The sequence below is a fragment of the Dromaius novaehollandiae genome, chromosome 2 (genome assembly GCF_036370855.1).
Source record: "Dromaius novaehollandiae isolate bDroNov1 chromosome 2, bDroNov1.hap1, whole genome shotgun sequence".
Classification (NCBI taxonomy): Eukaryota; Metazoa; Chordata; class Aves; order Casuariiformes; family Dromaiidae; genus Dromaius; species Dromaius novaehollandiae.
In genome coordinates this window covers 117,190,762-117,210,937 of record NC_088099.1, presented here as the reverse complement: position 1 = coordinate 117,210,937, position 20,176 = coordinate 117,190,762, and the positions used below count along the sequence as shown (strand labels likewise).

The 20,176-nt window shown below is 40.5% G+C and overlaps 1 protein-coding gene across 2 annotated transcripts in view; it reads right to left on the bottom strand.

Moving 5' to 3' along the window:
• Positions 1-20,176, bottom strand: part of DLGAP1 (DLG associated protein 1) — a 410,611-nt gene that overhangs the window by 85,590 nt on the left and 304,845 nt on the right. For both annotated transcript variants that reach the window (XM_064507246.1, XM_064507247.1), the window contains 2 exons: positions 12,412-12,589; positions 9,889-10,129 (listed from right to left, as the gene is read on the bottom strand). In XM_064507246.1, coding sequence (XP_064363316.1) covers positions 9,889-10,129; positions 12,412-12,589 — 419 coding nt within the window. The remainder of the gene's footprint in view (positions 1-9,888; positions 10,130-12,411; positions 12,590-20,176) is intronic.

Sequence of the window (20,176 nt, the reverse complement as noted above, 5' to 3'; positions counted from 1 at the left end):
AGATCCCTGTATTTGAGTTGTATTGTGCTTTGTTATTGAGCTTTGTAAGAAGCACTGCAATAAGATCTGTGTAATCACAAGAAATAATAAGGGCAAATTACATTTCTGCATATACTTTGGACTTTCTGTATTTTTTTTTTAATGTACAGATTTCTTTTCTGCCACATTTCCTTTGGCTTTATCCATGGTACTATTAAAGAAAAAAGGCAGCCTGTGTTTCAAAAAGTTGCTAATAATATATGCACCCCATAGTCCACCACAGCTTCAAAGAGCCAATTACTGCTGGAATATTGCATAAACACGTATTTAGCAAGCATAAAATGTGTAATTATTTACTGGATCCAGTACCTAATACATCATATCTGAACTCTGAAATGGGAATTACTGACATGATGAAGTATAATGGCTCCAGATGAGCTGCTCTAGTACAAGAGGGGCCCTGCAGAGTTGTACTCATTAAATAAACTTATTAAAAATTCTTAGTTTCTTAAAAAACCAAAATCACTCAGTCACTTAAAAAAGTCCACCATGGCCAAACAGCTCATCTGTAAGTTGGAAAACACTATGGCTCAAGAGAGCTCTGTAATTATTATCTGAGGACAACAAACATATTCAGGTTTGTCCTAAAGGAATTATGTGAAACTTACTGCAGGTGAGTGGCAACACGATGCTGAAGACTGGACAGTAGCACAGCCTAGAAAGCAAGACCGGAATTATTTTTATGCACTTATGGATTCCACATTAAGCGTAGCCACTCAGGAAAGAGGCCTAGGGCTGGCTTCCCAAAAGGCAACTGCAGTTAAAGCAACTACAATATTAGGCTGTTATAGGAAAATGGTAGGAATTATTACTGAAAATGTGATTGTGTTATATAAATTGGGGTATGTCTTTGGCTTACGGATTCAGTTCATTTCTGTCACCACCATCACAGAAACATTGCATTAGAAATAAGACAGAACAAGGAACAGATTCAGGTGGGTTTCTCTGTAAAGTGAAAATTGAATAATTTGCCCTTCATTTGTCATTGGTATCTCAGCTAAGGGAGAACGTATACCTAATGCTCAGAGTTCTGTTGTTTTAGAGCAGTCACCAGTCCCTGAGAAGAACATTTTGGGTAAAGGCTGTCCTGTCCTCCCAACTCACATGGTAAGTGGAAACAGACCACGGGGTTTATCTCATATTCTGCTTCACATTCTACACATCAGGGTGTAATTATAAGCCAACATGACTATGGGAAATCCTTGTGATGTAATTTCATTCATATTTCAAAGGTGTTGTCTACTTCTGCTTTCAAGTCAGGCAAGTCAGAAAACATTGTCCCCAGAAACACAGACACATGAGCCAGGAGAGTCAGGGCTATTGCTGGAACCACACGCCATGAAGTCACATCAGCAGGGCCCTGCACCTAAGCTAACTTGTTAGGTTACAGGCTAAGCTGCTTTCAGACCAGAGCTAATATCACTGCGCTACTTGGGGTAGACCTATCAGCCAGCCCGAGCTTCACAGCATAGAGGAGACATGCCTTGTAGCAATGAGCAGAGAGGACAGATAATTTACCACAGCTTCTTGGTCTGTGGAAAAAATTGCTGAAGTTTCATGTTTGTTTTTAAGTTTAAAAACCAGTAATTCTCAGCTAATGAAACTTCAGGTATGCAAGAATACTCAGCCAACATAGCAAACTTCAAATTACTGTTTTGCTTGTTATACCTTTCGGTATGTTTGTTATGGTAAATCAAGTGTTATTTTGTCTCAGTCAGGCTTTGAACACCCATGTGAGCATGGCTGCAACAAGGGTAGAGATACAAAGTACATGCACACTGGTAGGAGTGGTGTGCAAGACCATGGGACCAGAGTCGCCTCACCACGTTCGACCAGCACTCAGCACAGGCAGTCTCCATCTAACTGGGCTCTGCATACACCAAAAACAATCTCTAGATACTGCTGCATCTGTGAATACCCACGCCAAGCCTGAAGCAAAAGCATACCTTAAACCCAAATATGATCCGTACTCCTTCAGTGAGAGACAATTACGTGAATATGTTTACCTTTAATGATGGTCACTTCAGTGCATGCAATACAATCAAAGCAAAGGAATTTATGGCAGAATGTATTTAAGCACATTCTATACAGACATATACAAAAGGCATCATTTTCCTTCATAAAAAGCTAATAAAATGCTGTAGCAAATAACAAAATATGGAAACTTTCATAAGTAAAGAATCACAGTGACCTCTTCATTTGTGCTGCCATTAGATAGATAAATTCCTTAAAAGGTCTTTTTATGGAACAGTATAGATTTCTGTTAAAGATCTTCTCCAGTGAGAACCATATTTTTTTTCTATTTCATTTTATACTGCCAAATCATCAAGTCTTATGGTCATTCTATTCCCAGCACCAGGAAAGGTCCCAGGGGTCCTGCTGCAGTACTAGCATAGCCAGCAGTTTGAGGGGTGTGATTCTTCCCCTCTACTCAGTGCTGGTGAGACCTCACCTGGAGTGCTGTGTCCAGTCTGGGGCTTCCCAGGACAAGACAGAGAGGGACATTGAGAGAGTTCAGGCACACCGTACATGGAGAGATTGAGAGAGCTAGATTTGTTGGGCCTGGAGAAGAGAGGGATAAGGGGGATGTAATCGCTATTTTCCGCTCCCTGCTGGATGGTTGCAGAGATGACTGAGCCACACTCTTGTCAGATGTGCACAGAGAAAGGACAAGAGATAACAGACACAAGACACACATGGGAAATTCCTCTTGATATAAGAAAATGTTTCATCAAACTGAGAGTAGTTAAGCCCTGGAAGAGGATGCCTGGAGACACTTGGAATTCTCAGCTTTGGAAATATTCAAAACCGCACCTGGACAAGTCGTTTGGACAACCAGAGAAGTCATCTGCACAAGTAAGCATTATCTGAGCAAAATAAATGGAAACGTCTGGAAAATAAGATTAACACATTCCTTCAAGACATTTTAAGATTATGGTTTTTAATGATTAAATCTTTCTCATATTCTTATCTCAGTAAGATTCTTAGTCCAAAAGTTTAGAAACATATTAAGCAAATGTAGAGTAAGAAGAAGAAGGAGCAAATACTAAATACCCAAGCATGTTACAGGTCTTTTATTTCCTGCATTTCTTTCCATTTTTTAACATTGGAGACCATCTGTAACTCCATAAAGCTTGACTTTTTTTCAGAGATGGAAAAAAACCCAAATAGGCCATACTCAACAAATTCTTTCTCTCACTCTTTCTCATTAGGAAGTTCTGAGCTTTCCCTATGCCCTGAAGTTCAGCATGTCACCTCAAACCTTATCTGAAATTGCAAAGACTGAGCACTTTCCTTAAGTGCTGATAGGGAAGTGGAATTATAAAGAAAACCCAGTTCTAGGCTGAATGCCTCAGGCAGTCTCTCTCCAAGACAGACAAGGACCAAACTGTTTAGAATTTTAGTTTAAATTCAATATTCTTAATCTCAGAGAGAAACAAGTATGAACAAGTGAAGATGATGAAGACTTGGTGGAATATTTTCCACTATCTGACACCACTTACCAAACAGTTCCATTGTGAACCAGCTATAACTACCAAGTCTTCTTAAAATATGGACTTGTATAATGTTTCTTGCAGTAATCCAAGCTTTTCAGGCCTCAAAGACATACAGATTTTACATCCAAAAAGTGAAATCCAAAAACTTACTAGGCTTATTTCAATTCCTGTTCTCAACTGGCATAAAACTGCACCACGTATTAACTGACCCAGTGCAACCTGTCAAAGGTTTGGGTATAACTGGCCTTATCATGTGGCTCTTCTCACATCTCACGTATGTTCCATCTCAGGCAACTCTATCAGAGCAACATCCATGAGTGCCTGCATCATGCTTTAAGTCAGTTAGAAATGTTCCAGCAAGAGCTCTGTTCTCAGTTGCTCTCATTAAAAAGCTCCATGAGTATCCTAAATGTGTGTGTTTGTGATATGGAGCTTAAAATTCATAAAACTGACTTCTGGGGCAGACAAGATGAAACTTGCTCTAGCTACAGTCAGATGCCTCTGAAATTAGAAACTGAGTTCTCCTTCAAGGTCAGCTCCTCATTAGTAAAGAAAAACATTTTAAAGTGCTGGTTTAAGCTGTTTGATAGTAGGTCCAAAAGCAGAATGTATTTCAGGATTACTCAGGGAAACAGAGGAAATGAACCATGTAAATTCTTTGTCAAATAGTTTTCTACACTCTTCACGTCTATTTTAAGATTCAACATCTGCATCAATGTTGAACATTTGCATGAAGACCTTAAGTTAGTCTTTCTTCAGGCCTTTGTAGCAATATCTTACTTTTCACACAGATGCAGAAACCTCTCCAGACATGAATCCTGGCTTCAACTGGAAATCAAACTTCAAATCCTAAATCCTTGTTTCTTTATGGACACAATGGTCTTTGAAAGGACAGCTCTAAGGAATCCAAGAAAGCTTGGAAACAGCTGGTATACAGTCAGTTCCAGTGTCCTTCTTCGCATGCTTTGATTTTATTTTTGAATTCTGCCTGGCACAAGTCTATTTTTAATGTTGTTTGCAGTTTCTTTTTATTGGCTAGGCAGCCCCTTAGAGATTTCCTATAAAATACCTGACCTCTCTTTGTCAGATGTTCCAAAGAATGGAAGAAACGCAGCTTGCTCAGCTGAAATACCATAATTAGTATATACTGCGATAACTCCCAGTCCCTTTCTAACCTGCTGGCTACACAGTATGGTTTGCTTGGGATTTTTGTTTGGTTTGCTTTTAATCAGAAGTGTAATATTATTGAGAATCACAAGATGGCATTGCTGCAGATAATTCTAATATTGCTGTTTACGTGACTGTATAGGAGTTCAATCCTGAGAAAAAACTTATTGCAAACTAGCGCAGAGCTTTTCTTAAGTGCTGATTTTACTGCTGGAGCTCAGTCACACAGGCAAGATCTTCATATTAAACATATGCAATCTCAACTATATCTTTGCATCCACACATACTAAATGCTTGCACCCTAAATGTCATAACGTTTGTTTGTGTTATTGCAAAGGAAGGTGTAAGGCTGCACCAGGAAGGTTTAACAACACGACCTGCCAAGTTTTCCTACATTGTACAAGTCAGACAGAAGCAATGGGGGATGAACATGGTCTTTACCATACTTCAGCATTTCACTGTTTCTAAATTACTGTATTTATTTAGTACAAGCAAGTGATTTAAAGACTTTAACTTCTTAAAAAGGTAACTTATTTAGTGACTGTTTAAATCCATTGGCTGAAGAGTTTCAGTTACAATGACTGCATCTGCAAATAATCTGGGATCAAACTATGTAAGAGCTCACACCTCATTAAATTCCTCTGAAGAGGCTGAATGACACGGACGGTGATTTTTAGTGCAGACAATGGTGCGCAGCATATGTTAGCACTTCAGAGCTGCTGTAAGCCCAGCCTTGCTACTCTTCCCACGTCCCCCTGCTCCCGGGAGCCAGCCGCTGCAGGCTGCTTGGCTGCGGGTGGGAACAGCCTCATGGGGCTGGGAGCTGGGGTCTGGCTGCCTCCGCAGCTCTGATCCACGTGGAAACCCAGGATGCTTCTTCCTCTCATGAGCAAACACTAAGGTAAATGCAGAATTCTTGCCACCTTTTTATCTTCAAGTGCAATTTATTTAGAAAAAGGAAAAAACTTTGGTGAAAAAACATATCCTCAAAATATAAAACTATGCCAGGCTTGGCTAGCCTCCTCCAAAAGCTTACGACTTTCATGGATTCTCATTCTTCACTAAAAAAAAATCTTCAACTTGCATCAACAGAAACAGCAGAATGAGAAGGTTCAGTGAAACGATCCATCTCAAAATGAAAGTTGAGTTTATCTACTTGAAAGGATTTTTGCTATTAAAACAATAATTTACGTAAATGAATAAAATCAGTTAAAGAAAGAAAACATGTCAAACACCTAAACAAAACATTCCCAAATCAGTGAAACATTTCTTATTAAACACTACCAAAAGACGACTACTTCATGAACATTTTTGAGATTTTGATTTTTCCCTCTGTGATTTGGGTCTAAAACATCTAAATCTTGAAAGCAAAATTATTTCTTGACACACTCTGTACCCTGCATTTCATGTCTGCTCTCCTCAAATCTATCTATTAAGTTATATCAGTACAATCACACAGGAAATTTTACTAACCTAATATCATTATATTCTAACTTAACTTCATTGATTAAGGCCCCTGCAACACTTATACCACAACTATACATATCACAATTCATAGTTTAATACTCCATAGATGATCACTGTTACATCTATTTATGTGACATTTAATACAGCATTATCCAGAAAAAGCACAATTTCAATCACTAATGATAATATTTACCTCTACCAGCTCGGTTCTTATTCATAGCTACACATTATTTAATTGGGAAGTAGAAAGTACAGTCTAAGTGCAATGTTGGTGTGTTTGTTAGGCTTTTGGTTTTATGATATTTTGTAGTTTACCAGGCATCATGAAGTTACGATGTGGTATTTATTTCCCAAATGACTCTATTTCCATTTAAAGGAGTAAAATCATGTTACCTCTTCCTTATTTTTAATTTTTTTGTTTAAAAACATGGATACAACATCATTTGATGTACAAAATTATCTCCTGAACAAAGAACTCTCCTCCCAGAAAATCTGCAGAAACTCTTTCACTTTGCTGACATTACAATTTTTTTCCAGTATAGCATTTAATCTTTTTGATGACAACAGGTTTGTGTTTACACTGCCATTTTTATAGTCGGGCTAGGTTTTAGCCAGGTACAGCACACCCCACAGTGCTGGCACAATAGCATGAAAACCAACGGCGGATGCAAAGGCATCAGCCGGGCCGTCATCCCTGCTGTGCTCGGTGCTACAACTACTGCATTAGTACTGCACTTAAAATTAGATTTAGTTCATCCTCAGGAACTAACAGCTACGTTGGTAGAGATGCATTCCTAATTTCAAAACTAAACCTCCAATGCTACGTGGCAAGAAGAAATTAAAACCTGAGGCTGCAACCACAGGCTAATAGGTAGAGGTAAGTGTGATTCTGCCCACAATACTTGCTTAATATTTTTATCTAGACTTCCTGGAAAGCTGTGGATCATTGCTCTAGGAAAATAATTTTGAGTCCAGAGGATAGGTAGCTCTCTCTCTCTTTTCCATCACCATCAAGTTGGTTTTCCTGGGCTTCCAGCAATCACAGAAATTCCCTCTATTAATGTATGATCACTGCTTTGTGTATTAGTGAATAAGAAGCCAAGTCACTAAGGAAATATCTAATGCTATTGATGAAAGGAATTTTCCTTGGCTGAAAAGGCAGAGGTGTTTTGGGAACCGGATAGCGCTCTAGTTTGGGGATGTTAAAATATGTAGTTCATATCATAACTGCACCTTATGTCTGCCACAAAAACATTTGAAACATCACTTAAGTGGAGATAAGTCCGAGGTACCCTTCTCCTTTCTTCATGCCTGTCATGTTATTGTCCCATTCCCCATTTTATAGAGGCCTATATTAACAGAAACCGTCAAAGATGCCTTTCGTGTTACTGCTTCTCTTCTACGAGCCAGCCACAGGCAACCACAAGGGAGTCAATATAGATGCTTTTGGATGGAATTAATTCAGCTCTAAGCCCCACTAAACAGATAGTAGTATGTAAATCAGGTAGAAAGAGAGACAAGTTGTCTCAAATGCTACCAATGCAAGGGATGGACCCTCAGGAGCCCAAGCATTAAAAAAAAAAAGTGAGAAATGTAACTCATTAAAATTCCTGTAACAGAAGACAAAATAGATACCTACAGCAGTCTTTAAATACTTCTACAGATGTCCAGAAAAAGGGCTGCAAATCATTCCTCTCTCAGGATTTTCAAGGGCTGACTACCGAAGCAGTAACCTGAGGTAGACCCACTGGATTGCATTTTCAATAACACGGCCTTGTTCATATGATTTTTTAATAAAGCCAGCTACCCAGAGAAGGGATCAGGACTCTGTTTGTGATTGTACTACAATAAAAGGAGCATGAACAAGGGGCAGCTTACAGGAAAAGATTTTTTTCTTATGGGCTTGCAAGTGTTTTGGGCTGATATATACAGCCACCCTTCTCCATTTATACACCACCATCCCCAAACAGATACACCATTTTTCTAAGTGAAAGAAACATTCTCTTATATAAAGATAATTAAAAAACAGACATTCTACTCTGGATTAATGACTACACTTATTTTTATGAAGGAAAAGTATTAACAAAGCCATTGTCAAAAGAACTGAAAAACCACTCAGATGTCCAAGCTGATCTAACAAAGGCAATTCAGACTGAAAACTCCCCGAAAACCATTCCTCAGAATTCGCCTCACAACACATTTGACATAAGCTAATATCATATGAGGAACGAATAAGCGCTTCATGTAAATCCTGTCTTTGTGGTGTGATACAAAGCTCATATGTACACAACTACTACTTTTACAGCAGAAATTTTGTCACATGAATAGTTTCTTAATGGTTAGTGATTTAAATGAGAATTTCACCATGGCATTTGTTCAAGATGCTCTGATGTTTGTGATGTACTGCCAAAGTATTTCCAACCGTCAGTATTTACACTTGTTGCTTTTAGAAAAAAATAATGAATTCAGCAGAACTTTTTTGGTAAAAGGACTGAAAGTGTCTTTTGATGAAATAAGCCAATTGACAAGAGGCTTTACAAAAAGACTGGAGTGAGAGATAGGGAACTTACAACGTACAAACAACTGCACCTGTGAGGTAACACACACACACAAAATTTAGAGACAAAAATTTAGAATATAGAAATTAGAGAACCTGGAAAAGAGATGGTAGGTATAGCAAAATACTTGTAACAGTAAATGAATGGATGTGGAGAAGTCAAAAGAAGAGGCCCTCTCTCATTTCCCCACAGAAAACAGTATGCATATGTGATATGCTTTCCTGAATGAATGTATGAAAAGACAGATTTGGGTTTTAGTTTCTGACTTGCATGTTCTCTCCCTCAAGCCTCAATTTTGGTTATTCATTATGGTTATTTCCAAAAGAAAGATTTTTTTTAAAAAAGCAACCTCAAACATTAAAAGAAGAGATTCAAAGGATGGTTTGTAAGTCTTATATATTTAGACTCAAACCTCTCTCTCTTGTAAGGCTTCAATAGTTTGAACTGCAGAAGGGGTGACAGCAGGAAATGACCATGGACATTTTGACCTGCAGACCTCCTCCCTCCTTCCCTTCCCTCTCTGAGATACACACTGGAGTGCTGCAGCAACCTCTCTGAGCCATCCATCAGCAAGTCCAGTAACTTCTAACTTTTCAAAAGGACAAAGTGGAGCAGTTCATGAAGAAAAACCCTGCAGAGGGCCCCTCCTCAGCTGCTAACGGTTAGCAGTTCTCCCGGGCCAGAGCCTTCACTTCCAGCCTTGCTAAACTGTGACTGCTCTTCTGAGGATGGGAGCAAGAGGAGATACAACCTCTGCCTTCTCTTCCATGTGATCCTGGCCCCAAATGAGCTAGTGTGAACACAGGAGGCATCACAGCTTGGCCCTGTGCCTTGTTTTAGGCTGACCAGTCCATGCAGCCCCCTTCTCCAGCTGCGTAAGGTGGCACTGCTGCTAAGCAGACAGAGCAACTTGCTTGGAGGCAACCTGGGGGTCTCCAGCAGTGATACGTGCTGGGTCTGAACATATTTTTATGCTGTTGGCTGTCACATTCCCAAGTAGATCAAAGCCTCACTGAGCTGGCCCCGGTACGTTAAAATAACACAGACTCTCTTATGGGCCTGATGTGTAACAGAGAAGAGCTCACAGCTGAGCTGATGGAGCTGTGCAGAAAGGTAACCTCCTACTGCCACCCCTCTGAGCTCCCCTTGTTGTTACTCACCAGTACTGCTCTGGATGGTCCTCACCGTCGTGGTTGTACGTGGGGGAGATGAGGACCGCAGCGATATGCACTCGTCGTCCTGGGAACAGCCCTTCTCAATGGCTCTCACGTAGCTGTGGCTCCTCATGCGGAAACAGCCGGGCACTGGCAGATCCAGGGCCTCCACGGCCTGAGACTCGAGTTCACTGAACACCGACTCGCAGACGGACTCAAACTGACCATTGACCTCCATCTCACTCACCTGCAGGCAAAGATCAGGCAGGTTCGGTACATCCCATAGAGCAGCCTGTCCTGTATTAACACTCAAAAGCAACAGCAGGAGTTGAACCTCAGACCATTATGTACATTATGCTGAAAACCAAAATCATCCATTCTTTGGGAAGAAGAAAAAAGGGGGGGGGGGGGGTTGCCTTAACCCTAGAGTACACAATGCAACCCACAGGCAAAAGTGTAGTGATAAAAGTGTGGGGCTGGGAAGCTCAAGTGTGGAAATGGTAACACGCAGTTGAAAGGGCTCTGCTGGTAACTGAACCAGCTCTGCTACAGGGGGAAAATGTTTGTGTAACCACGTCTCCTGGCTAACTCCTTCAGTTGAGAGATACAGGAATCCTTGGACCCTTTGATGAGCAGACACTAGGTGGTGACAAAGACTCGCAGCCACCCAGGTTAAAGAACATTCAAAAGCATCTGACTTTGCTGCAGATCTTATAAACCTGGGAGCCATTTGCCTCTGCTTATACGGTAACGGATGCCCATGGTTCTGAACTCAGACTTGAGGCCTGAGCTTGGCATTAAAGCATAATAATTAGCACTGTGGGAAGCATGCACACACAAACCATCATAGGAGGGTTTTGTTATTTTTCTGGCAGGCGAAAGGCTGAGATACCAGGAAAAGATAAGACTGTGTTATGATGGTAGAAGATGACATTAAAATGTCTATTCCAGGCTGGATTTCGGTAAGGAAAACACTGTGCTCTGCGCTTGGATGCATATCTGAAAAGGGAAATGTAAAAGGGTAGAAACTGCTCAAAGCAGCGTGGAAAAGCAGTGGATAATATACATCAATAAAGAGCAATCCTGCAGTGGCAGAGGATGGCCATATCTCCAAGTAAGTTCTCTCAGTTATTCTCTCTCAGTTAATGCTTTTTTTTTTTTTTTTTTTTTTTTTTTTTTTTTAAGAAAAAAGAAACACTTATTACTTGCATTGGCAAGTGAGGATCAGTGTTTGGTAGACAGCTGGGTCTAAGTGTTAGATGTCCAGTAACCTGACTAAGTAACCTAACCTAAAGTTATATAGCTGCATGTGAGACTTGCATTTTAATGCTGTTTCCACCCAGATACACCCTAACCCACTTTCTGTAGCATCAGCCCATACCCTGTGCAAAGTGGCCCACTCTATAATAAGCAGATGGCTGCTCTGAAGATGCAATACCCAAATACAGAATACCACAGAAGTTCAAATTATGGCTCTGCTCTGAATGGCGGATATATTTGTTATGGCTATAGCTGAAATCCTGACACCACTAATGCTGCACTCTCCTTTGGCATCCTAATGATTTAAAAGGGCCAGTATTCTGCACCACAAACCTTGCCTGCTATACTTCTGGACTTGTGGAATTACTTTCGTTCCTCCAAATGATTTATCTGAATGATCCACTTAAGCAAACAAGCCAAAATCATATCAGGAAGCTAGACAGACCTAAGAACTGCAGCTGCAGGATTTAGCAGATGAGCTGCTGGCCTACTGCTTCTCCTCTGCCCCTATCTGTCCACCTGGAGTGGTGCCACTTTTGCACTTGTGGCTGCATGGTGCCCCCCCATTTGAATCTGTCCTTGATCAATTCGATCCTAAAAAGCCTGTTTTGTGCAAGGACAAGTTATTTGGTGATGCTAAAACTCCTGATCTGAATGCATCAAAGTGGGCTTTTATTTTTCTTGAATTTTTACAGAGTGTTAGGTAAATAATACAGACCTTTGCACTTAATACATACACTGCAATATTTGTGTTACACAGGTGAAAAGTTCAGAGGTGCACAGAGTTAAGAATACATACAATAGGATAAAGAGATCTTTAAAAATTCTCATAAAATGCTAATAAAATCATGAAATACAAAACATCACAGACATCATTCATTTTCCCTTAGCATCACACTCTGCTTATGAACTTAAAACAAACCTTCATTGCTTCATAGGCATCTAGTGACTTCAGATATAAAGCATAAAAGCCTTAAGGGAACCCTATTTAAAGATATTGCTGAGCACCTGTTTTTGAAAAAACTCAGACTGCTCCTTCAGACATTGCCTGTTGTGCCGCTCATCCATTTGCAAAGGGCAGACAGGGCATTATCAAATCTCACACTTTCACGAAGTTGCGTGAAAACATTTCTGTCTCCTAAAATGTTTTGAAAACATGTAGTATGTAATGGCTTGATTCCATTTTAAGCAAAAATCAAGCTTCTCCTTCTGCATGTCACACACACATCTGATCTGGCTCTTGCTATCCTGGCTGCACACGTCACCCACCTGACTAATGGTGCTCATGGCTCTCATGTAGCTCTCGTTCCGGGAGCGAAACTTGGGGGACGTCAGCAGCCCTGCGGGGTCCAGACTGTCCAGACTCCTGTTGATGGAGACTTCACTCACTGCCCGCAGGTAGCTGTGGCTCCGGATCTGAAGCTTTGGTGAGTGCTCGCTGGATATCCTGGAGGTTAAAAAAAAAGTTTCATCAAATCCAAATGGCTTAGCTATGAGCAAGCAGAACCAGATGTTTTTCTGTGGGACAAGACTTGAACCCATGATGAAACAATCCTTGTATGTTTATAAATTAAGAATACTGTCAGTCCAGTTCTTTTATTTGGATTACCCCACCTTTTTATTTGGTGGGATGAAAGGCTGGGGGGAAGGATTTTTTTTTTTTTTAATTTGTAAACTGGGCCTAAGCAGAATGGCAAATTACCTCCATTGTATTTATTCACAGTGTAAGCACAGCAAGTTTTTATACTGTACTTACAACAGCAGCTTCCTGCCCCAGCAAACAGTGTGGTATGTGCAACTTTTGAAGGAGTTATACTGAAATGACTCCACATGTGAGTTTTAAAAGAGCAAGGGGAGCCACCGAGGTGAGCGCAATTGAAGAAAGCGCTGCGTCCTCATGGAGTTGAACACAGCAGTCATGAAAAAAAGCTGGGGAGCGGGATGAAAAAAGGAGAGGCCTGACAGTAAGATTGGCTGGGTTACCCCGAACACATCTACAGAACATCCACTTCTTGAAATACAATTCAGAAGAGCTGCAGGGGCTCTATTCCTCTGAAGGTGCTTCTCTCTGAGCAAACCTGATGCTGATCACAGCAGCACTATGAATCAGATACCCTGTTATATATGTAGCCGGGCTTCTTCTTAGGGAGCTTTCAAGGATGTATGGGCAAAGAAGGGTAGGTAGATCATACATAACGTGCAAAATGCACCCATAGCACAACTTAACTACGGAAAACATTCCAAGAACTTGGACTACCCAGTTAGGTTTGATATGCTTTAATTTTTTATTTTAATAAGGCAGAAGCTGCATATTAATAAAATGCAGGCAATCATTGTCAAAGAGCTGTTTTAATATTTGTGAGAAACATGGTAAATAGCATTACACAACTTGATGTCAAATTAGAAGTTTAAAAATCCGATTGTGTTTCGGTAGTGATAACATTCCCTACCTTTCCCAAACTAATGGCAGATGAGACTGGCAAGTAGTTAAAAACAAGCAAACAAAAAAATAGATAATTTGTACAGACTGTTCTCTTGACAAATGTGCTTACAGTCAGGTAGCAAAGATTACAATACCTAGATACAACCCTCTACCTTACTGTGAGATGTTTCCTCCTCTGAAAGTGCTGGAAAAGTGCTGTCTCCACAAACTAATCATCTAGAAAGTCAGGGTCAGTCTGACTCATGAGAGTCAGAGAAAGTGATTCGCACCATGCTGCTTTCACTATATGATTAGTTTTGGGGATTTTTTTCAGAACAATTAATGAATACATAAGTATGGAAGGGGTGGTTCTTCAATATTTATATTGACGTATCTTCAATATTCTCCAACTATTACAAAAGCCTACTAATTACAACATTAACTAAGCTCTGCATTTTGAAATGCAAATCTCACATGGATATTTCATGTATATGAAACATAAAAATCTGTAACCTTATTACAGATCTAATCTTGGTCCCTTAATATTTAGAAATACATACACAGCTGACCTGAAACAACAGAATCCATTTTATGTCTAATTCCTCAAGCATTTGCAGATATTTTGTGTTCAGGTAGCTAATGATGATAATTAGTATGAGCGATTTCCCAGTGGCATACACAATTCTGGCAACTGTCAATGTATTTTAGGAGGACAATTCCACTGTGTAATCCTACACCTAAGTAGTTCAGCAATTGGGTCTATTGCCAAATGTTACAGTACAGTAATAAAATCTAGGCCATATCTACAATACTGCACCCTCTGGCTGCTAATTACAGGTACCTGCCTAATAAAAATAGGTAAACTTATACTAATTACTAGATAGTCCTGTCACAAGATGCAGATAGAACTTTTTTTTGCCATTTTCACTGAGTGTACAGTGCATTTCTCACAGCAGCCATATCCACATTCGTGCAAGCTACTTCACCACTCTTTGTAGGTCTGTAAACTTATCAGCATTGCCTGAAGTGCATTTTAAAATTAATTCAAAATGCATTTTATTTTATTAATTTGTTGTGAACAGTTCGTTGCCAATATTTGACATGCAAAATTCAAATACACTTGATTAAGTGCCAATTAGTCAAATATGTTACCTGGTGCTGTTGCTATTTACTGATTAGCCGAGCCCACAAGCACAGATTATGGCACATGACAAAGTTCAGTGCACAAAAATTGCCAGTCAAGAATTTGCAAGTGCTGGGGCAGGTACCCATTAAAGATTGGGACCAATATAACAAGATGCAGGTACACATCACAGCAAGGTTTTGTAGTTGCAGCCAGCTTACAGAGATCAGAATAGATGTGCCAAATGTCACGGAAATCAACCCCAAAAGGTATATAAAATCATTTTCCATATGCATTAGCACTGTTTAACAATGTTTCCCCAACTCTGCATAAAACAAAGGCATCCATCCATTAGAGTAAACATTTTCTTATTGTTTCTGATGTAGGTGGTCAGCACAGGGGCCTTCTTTTTGTGCCTGGTTTTGTCAGTTTGGCACACATTTAGAACCACATTTTACAGGTGGCCACTTATAGTGTGGTTTGTTCAACAGATGGGAGATATGCACAGAGTAGGGTATTGGCAGGCTTTGGAGGAAGTGGCCTCTTCCTTCCTGATTGCTACAATCACTGTTTTACTAAATGTAGTGATGAAAAAAGCCCCCTAAAGCATAGACAAAGAAACATTTGAAGATTTGTGTTTATAATGATTACTACTACTTTTAGAAATTATCATTGTATTCTACAGTAGTCTTTAAAGAACAGCTGAAATGGCACTGGAAATTCTGAAAACATTCTGCTCAGGAATAAATCTAGCCATGCATTAGAGGGAAAGATCTGAAAGTCTAATTTGTCTTTTCAGAATTATTACCAGTAACCTGTAAGTGAAAATAATCTTTTCTTCCTTAAGGGTTCAACTCCATCTTCTGCTTATTCTGCATTCCTTAGTTTTTTGTCTGTGACACCACAATTTTCACAGCAACTATGTACCACACACAGAGGAGGGAGATTTTGGGACAGCTTGGGCACTGATAGAAAATGGTCTAGCTACTAGCTCTACTTGCTGCATTGGATACATTCACTGGCGGAAGGAAGGTGTGAATTATTAAAGATGTTGAACCCGATCGTCAGGTGCACTGCTCCATTTCTGTGCTGCAGGGCTTGCCTCTGTGGCATGGCATGAGCACTCGAGGCAGCCCCGAGCTGCGGGTCCCGGCACTTATGGGAACCACGGCACAAGGCGTAAGGAGGACACGATGGCTTCTGGTTTCTGCTGCGCCGCTGGCTGCTCCCCGCTGCCGTTGCCCCAAGGTGAACTTCCAGAAAAGGTCCCAGCCCTGAGCTGAGGTGGGCGAAAATGGAGTTTGCTGAGTCTCAGGAGAGAAATAAGGGCTCTCCTGGGTGAAGAAAGGCAAATGCCTCAGATTGACACCTCACCTCAGGTGCTTCAAGCACCTCACTTCGTCAGGCAAAACACACTACCGAAAACCCATGAGGGGCTCTTACGAGGAGGAGAGTATTCATTTAGGCAGAAAGCAAGTCTTAGCAAAGCATCTAAAACAGAGGATCATGATCTTTAAGCTACCTTTGTATACTGCCCTTTGATTTCTGCTATATATGTTTCGGGCATGCTGAGGTCGATTCTCTGTTTTCTTTCAAATATAGAAATGGTTTTAAATGCACACATCTAATCATCCCAACACTGTTGCAACATGTGTGTTAAGAAATACTTTTAACTTACTGTTACAGTTGTGTTCTTATTTACACCCTCTGAATTCAGATGGAAGCATGTTTTGCTCCCTAATTTGTTTAATTCATCATTTGAATAAAGATATGCATGTTTAAAATTCATTATAAGGGGTTGGTCAATGTAGCAGGTACAGGAGAACCTAGGCTAATGTGATTTTCTCTGATTTGCATAGGGAAGTCAGAGACAGAGGCAAGAGTGTATCTTAGCCTAGTGTCTGACTCAGATGACGCCCCAGGATCAAGGAATGGGGAAGAAAAGCTATTAACTGGCTTTACATACTACCTGGTCACTTCTGGCCATAACGTGGTTCATTCAAACATATATATTAAAGGGCTTATAATGTATGTTAGCAGATTAAATATGAAATGGCCTTGAAAATTATCCTGGAAGAGATTTTGCACCTTCAAAATGGCTTTGAAATGCCAAAGAGAAGATGGACAAGAGGGATTTACCTATTTACAAGAACAGGCAAGTTTTGTCTTGGAATATTTCCTCGTTATTTAGGAAGTCACAATGCATGCTGCTGTACGTGTGCTCTTTGTGAAGAAGACTTTTATTTATTATGTGTCATTTCCAAATGAAAAAAGGGAGAGACTGGACTGACAGGGGCTGCCTTTTTTCCCCCCTACGGCCAGACAAATAGAAAACAAAAATGTCACAATGAAAAATATTCCTAAAACTATACTGTCTTTTGCAAGTTCAGCATTCAGATTCCTAGCACAAAGCACAAGGTTGTGCCAGATGGGTACTGTGCTATGCCAATAGATAATGACATAGCAGAAAAAAAGCAAAAGTCCCGAATCATGCTCTGAATACTGTTAGAAGCCAGTAAAGGAGTATGTTAAAACTGACCTTAAAACAAACAAATCACTACCATGACCCCCCCAACGACACACCATACACAAAACCCAACAACAACCCCAAACTACCACTATTGCTAAGTATCCCAGCATTCATTTTTCTAGGCTGCAATGGAGACCATATCTTCCTGAGGGTTAATTATTCCAGGCCGAATGCCCCATTCCTAGCCTGGTTAGTGGGCATTTCCAGCATACACTTCTATGTTTAATTTTATTTGCATTTTAGCTTTGCTGGAAGGCAGAATGAGCAACTGCAGTCTGACACAAAGCAAACCCTGAAGGACATCAGCGAAGAGCATGTACAGAGCAGAGTAATTTGAGTGCACCTCTCGATTCCAGCCATGATATGGGTCACCTAACTGGGGTAATTTGATCATGCTGGCACCTATGTTGTGTTGCTTTTATCAATGCAGTGAACATGAGGCTGTCATCACATCGACAAAGACAAGCGCAGCACATAATCAGTTTTGAGCATTTTTCCCCCTCACCTGGGATCATTTCTATTTTGTTTCAAATCAAGGGAACCTCTTCACAGGGAATTCCTAGCTTGAAGCTAAAAATCTCTGTTCAAGTCCTTACTGTGTTACTAAAGAGCCAAGTGTGAGAAAGAAAAAATCTAAAACTTGAAGATAACCAGCAAAGCTCATTTGATGAGGAGAAATTCAATGTTATCAGCACAAAATTGGCATTTGCTTCCTTCTGTGTTTTAAAAGACCCTATTACTCAGATTACAAATCATCCTAGCTGCATGGACTGGCCAATGTACCACAGCACCACGTGGGACGTGCCTGCATTAATAATCTCTTGGAAGCTCTTTGAGAAGGCTTATATGTTAGTCACAGGGTGAGAAAAGGCAGAAACTGTGATACTGTGCATTTGTCTCTTTGCCATATTTTACAGATTCTAGTTGGGCTGAAGAGGAAAGCACATAAAAAAAGAAAAAAATCCAGAACTCTGCACAGTTTAATGGTATACAGCTCTCTAACATGTCTATCCTCAGCTGTTGTGTTTCTTTTTCTTTTTTCTTTCTTTCTTTTTTTTTGGGGGGGATAAGCACACGGTGTCCTGCCAGAGAGCTCCTGTTAGTTTTATAGAGGGCAGGAGGACCTTGATCAACACTTCACAGTTGCAAATGCTTCTAAAAAGCACAATATCCTTTAAAACTCTCCATGTATGGTTCCTGCCAGCTTCAGAAACAGCCTTGAAGCCACTTTTTTGCAATTTACTACAAACCTGTTTCCCTCTCAAAAGACACAGAAGCTTTGGGGCTTCTTCTTGTTTGTTTGTTTGTTTTTTTGAGGGTGGGGGACTTGAGGCTGTATGACCCTATTTCAAGAACATCTTTACCCCTTTTTAAGTGCCAGAACATTAGCAAACAAAGCTGACAACTGCATAAAAATTAACGCTTAAATTAAAACAAAGCTCCTTTTTAATCTCAAAGATCATTTCAAATACTGCATACAATCAAAAGAATAGGCTACTGAACCTAAGGAACCTTTCCCCTGCCACTGATGTGCCGTGTCTTCTCTGTGCTTTCTAGACACGGTGAAAGAATAGAGCATAGCAAGGAAGTGACACATAATGCCATATGCAACTGAGCTGGAAAGAGAAGCAGATGGAAGATGATGCAGACAGACATTATACAATTCTCTTTAATCAGAAATCTGGTCTACATGCTGGTGTTGATTCTTATGTGGGTGTGTGTGCGGGGAGCAGAGTTGTGAGAGTGCTCTTCTCTTCCACCCTGGAGAGTGAGAAGAGACACTGAAGCACAGAAACAGTTCAACCGAGATGAACCAGCTCAACCCAGTGAAGCCACGAAGAAAGCTGTTAGTGTGTAACAACATACAATTTTTATTTACGCTAGAAGAGAAATCCACCCTCTCTTGTCACTCCTAGCATGGTAAGATAGAACATCTTCTAGGATGACCAATTTGAGGAGAGTAGCTGCTTTCCTCTCCTCCAGTGAGGAAAGCTGTGAGCCTCCAAGATTTCATGTCCGCTCTTACCAGTTTTACCAAGCACATGCCCAAATACAGTTTTGGAGATGCTTGTTGGAGGAAGACCTCTCTGAATATTTCTTGCCTTTTTCAGCAGAAGTCTCTTTTGGGCCAGCAGAGCAATCTCAGGAACAAGTGCTGCTCACCAGCAGTGATATTTACCTAAGCTGGAAAAGCTTTTGGCTTGTATCAGGAATAGCACTAAGAATGAACTCTGCATGAGGGCCTGAGCCTATTAATAATTCCGTTAGCACTGCCTGGACCTCTTTGGCTCCTGCTGGGGTAAGGGCAAACTCTTTGCTGCTCTGATGGATAGTCTGGTTTGCTGTGGATTTCTGAGAGATCATTCGCAGGCAGCATGGATGTTTGATCTGCATCATGGGCTGCCTTCCTGAATCTCCTGCCTCAGTCCAGCCACTCTTCCCACTACACCCTCCATCACGGCTTTGATGAACTCTCCTCTCTCTCTCTGCTAGCACAAAAAAAAAAAAAAAAAAAAAAAAAAAATTAAACTACACTTTCCTTTCTGCAGAAGTCTTTCCTCCAGCTCCCCTCAGTGAGGCTCAAACTCACCCAAGTAATCCCACATCACTATGTGTTCTTGGTTGCTTCAGTAACCACCTGTTCTCTCTAGTGAAACTCAAAAGTCATCAGCAATCTGTTCAGATGACACACTCATTTTAGTAATTCAAGCACTTCAGTCTGCTAGCCAGCCACCTACACACATGTGTTTCAGGGCAAGCCTTTGAGAAATAAGGAAGGTGGCGCCTCCAGCTCTGCTCAGGCACAGCTTTAGGCATTGGACATGGACCACTTCACCGTTACCTCTGTAATTAGTGCTACTAATGTAAGGCAGTCAAATCATATACCGTCATTTCTTTCCTCCTTTCAGGTGTCTAGTAACACACTCAAGACATACTCTTGCATATATATGCAAATTTG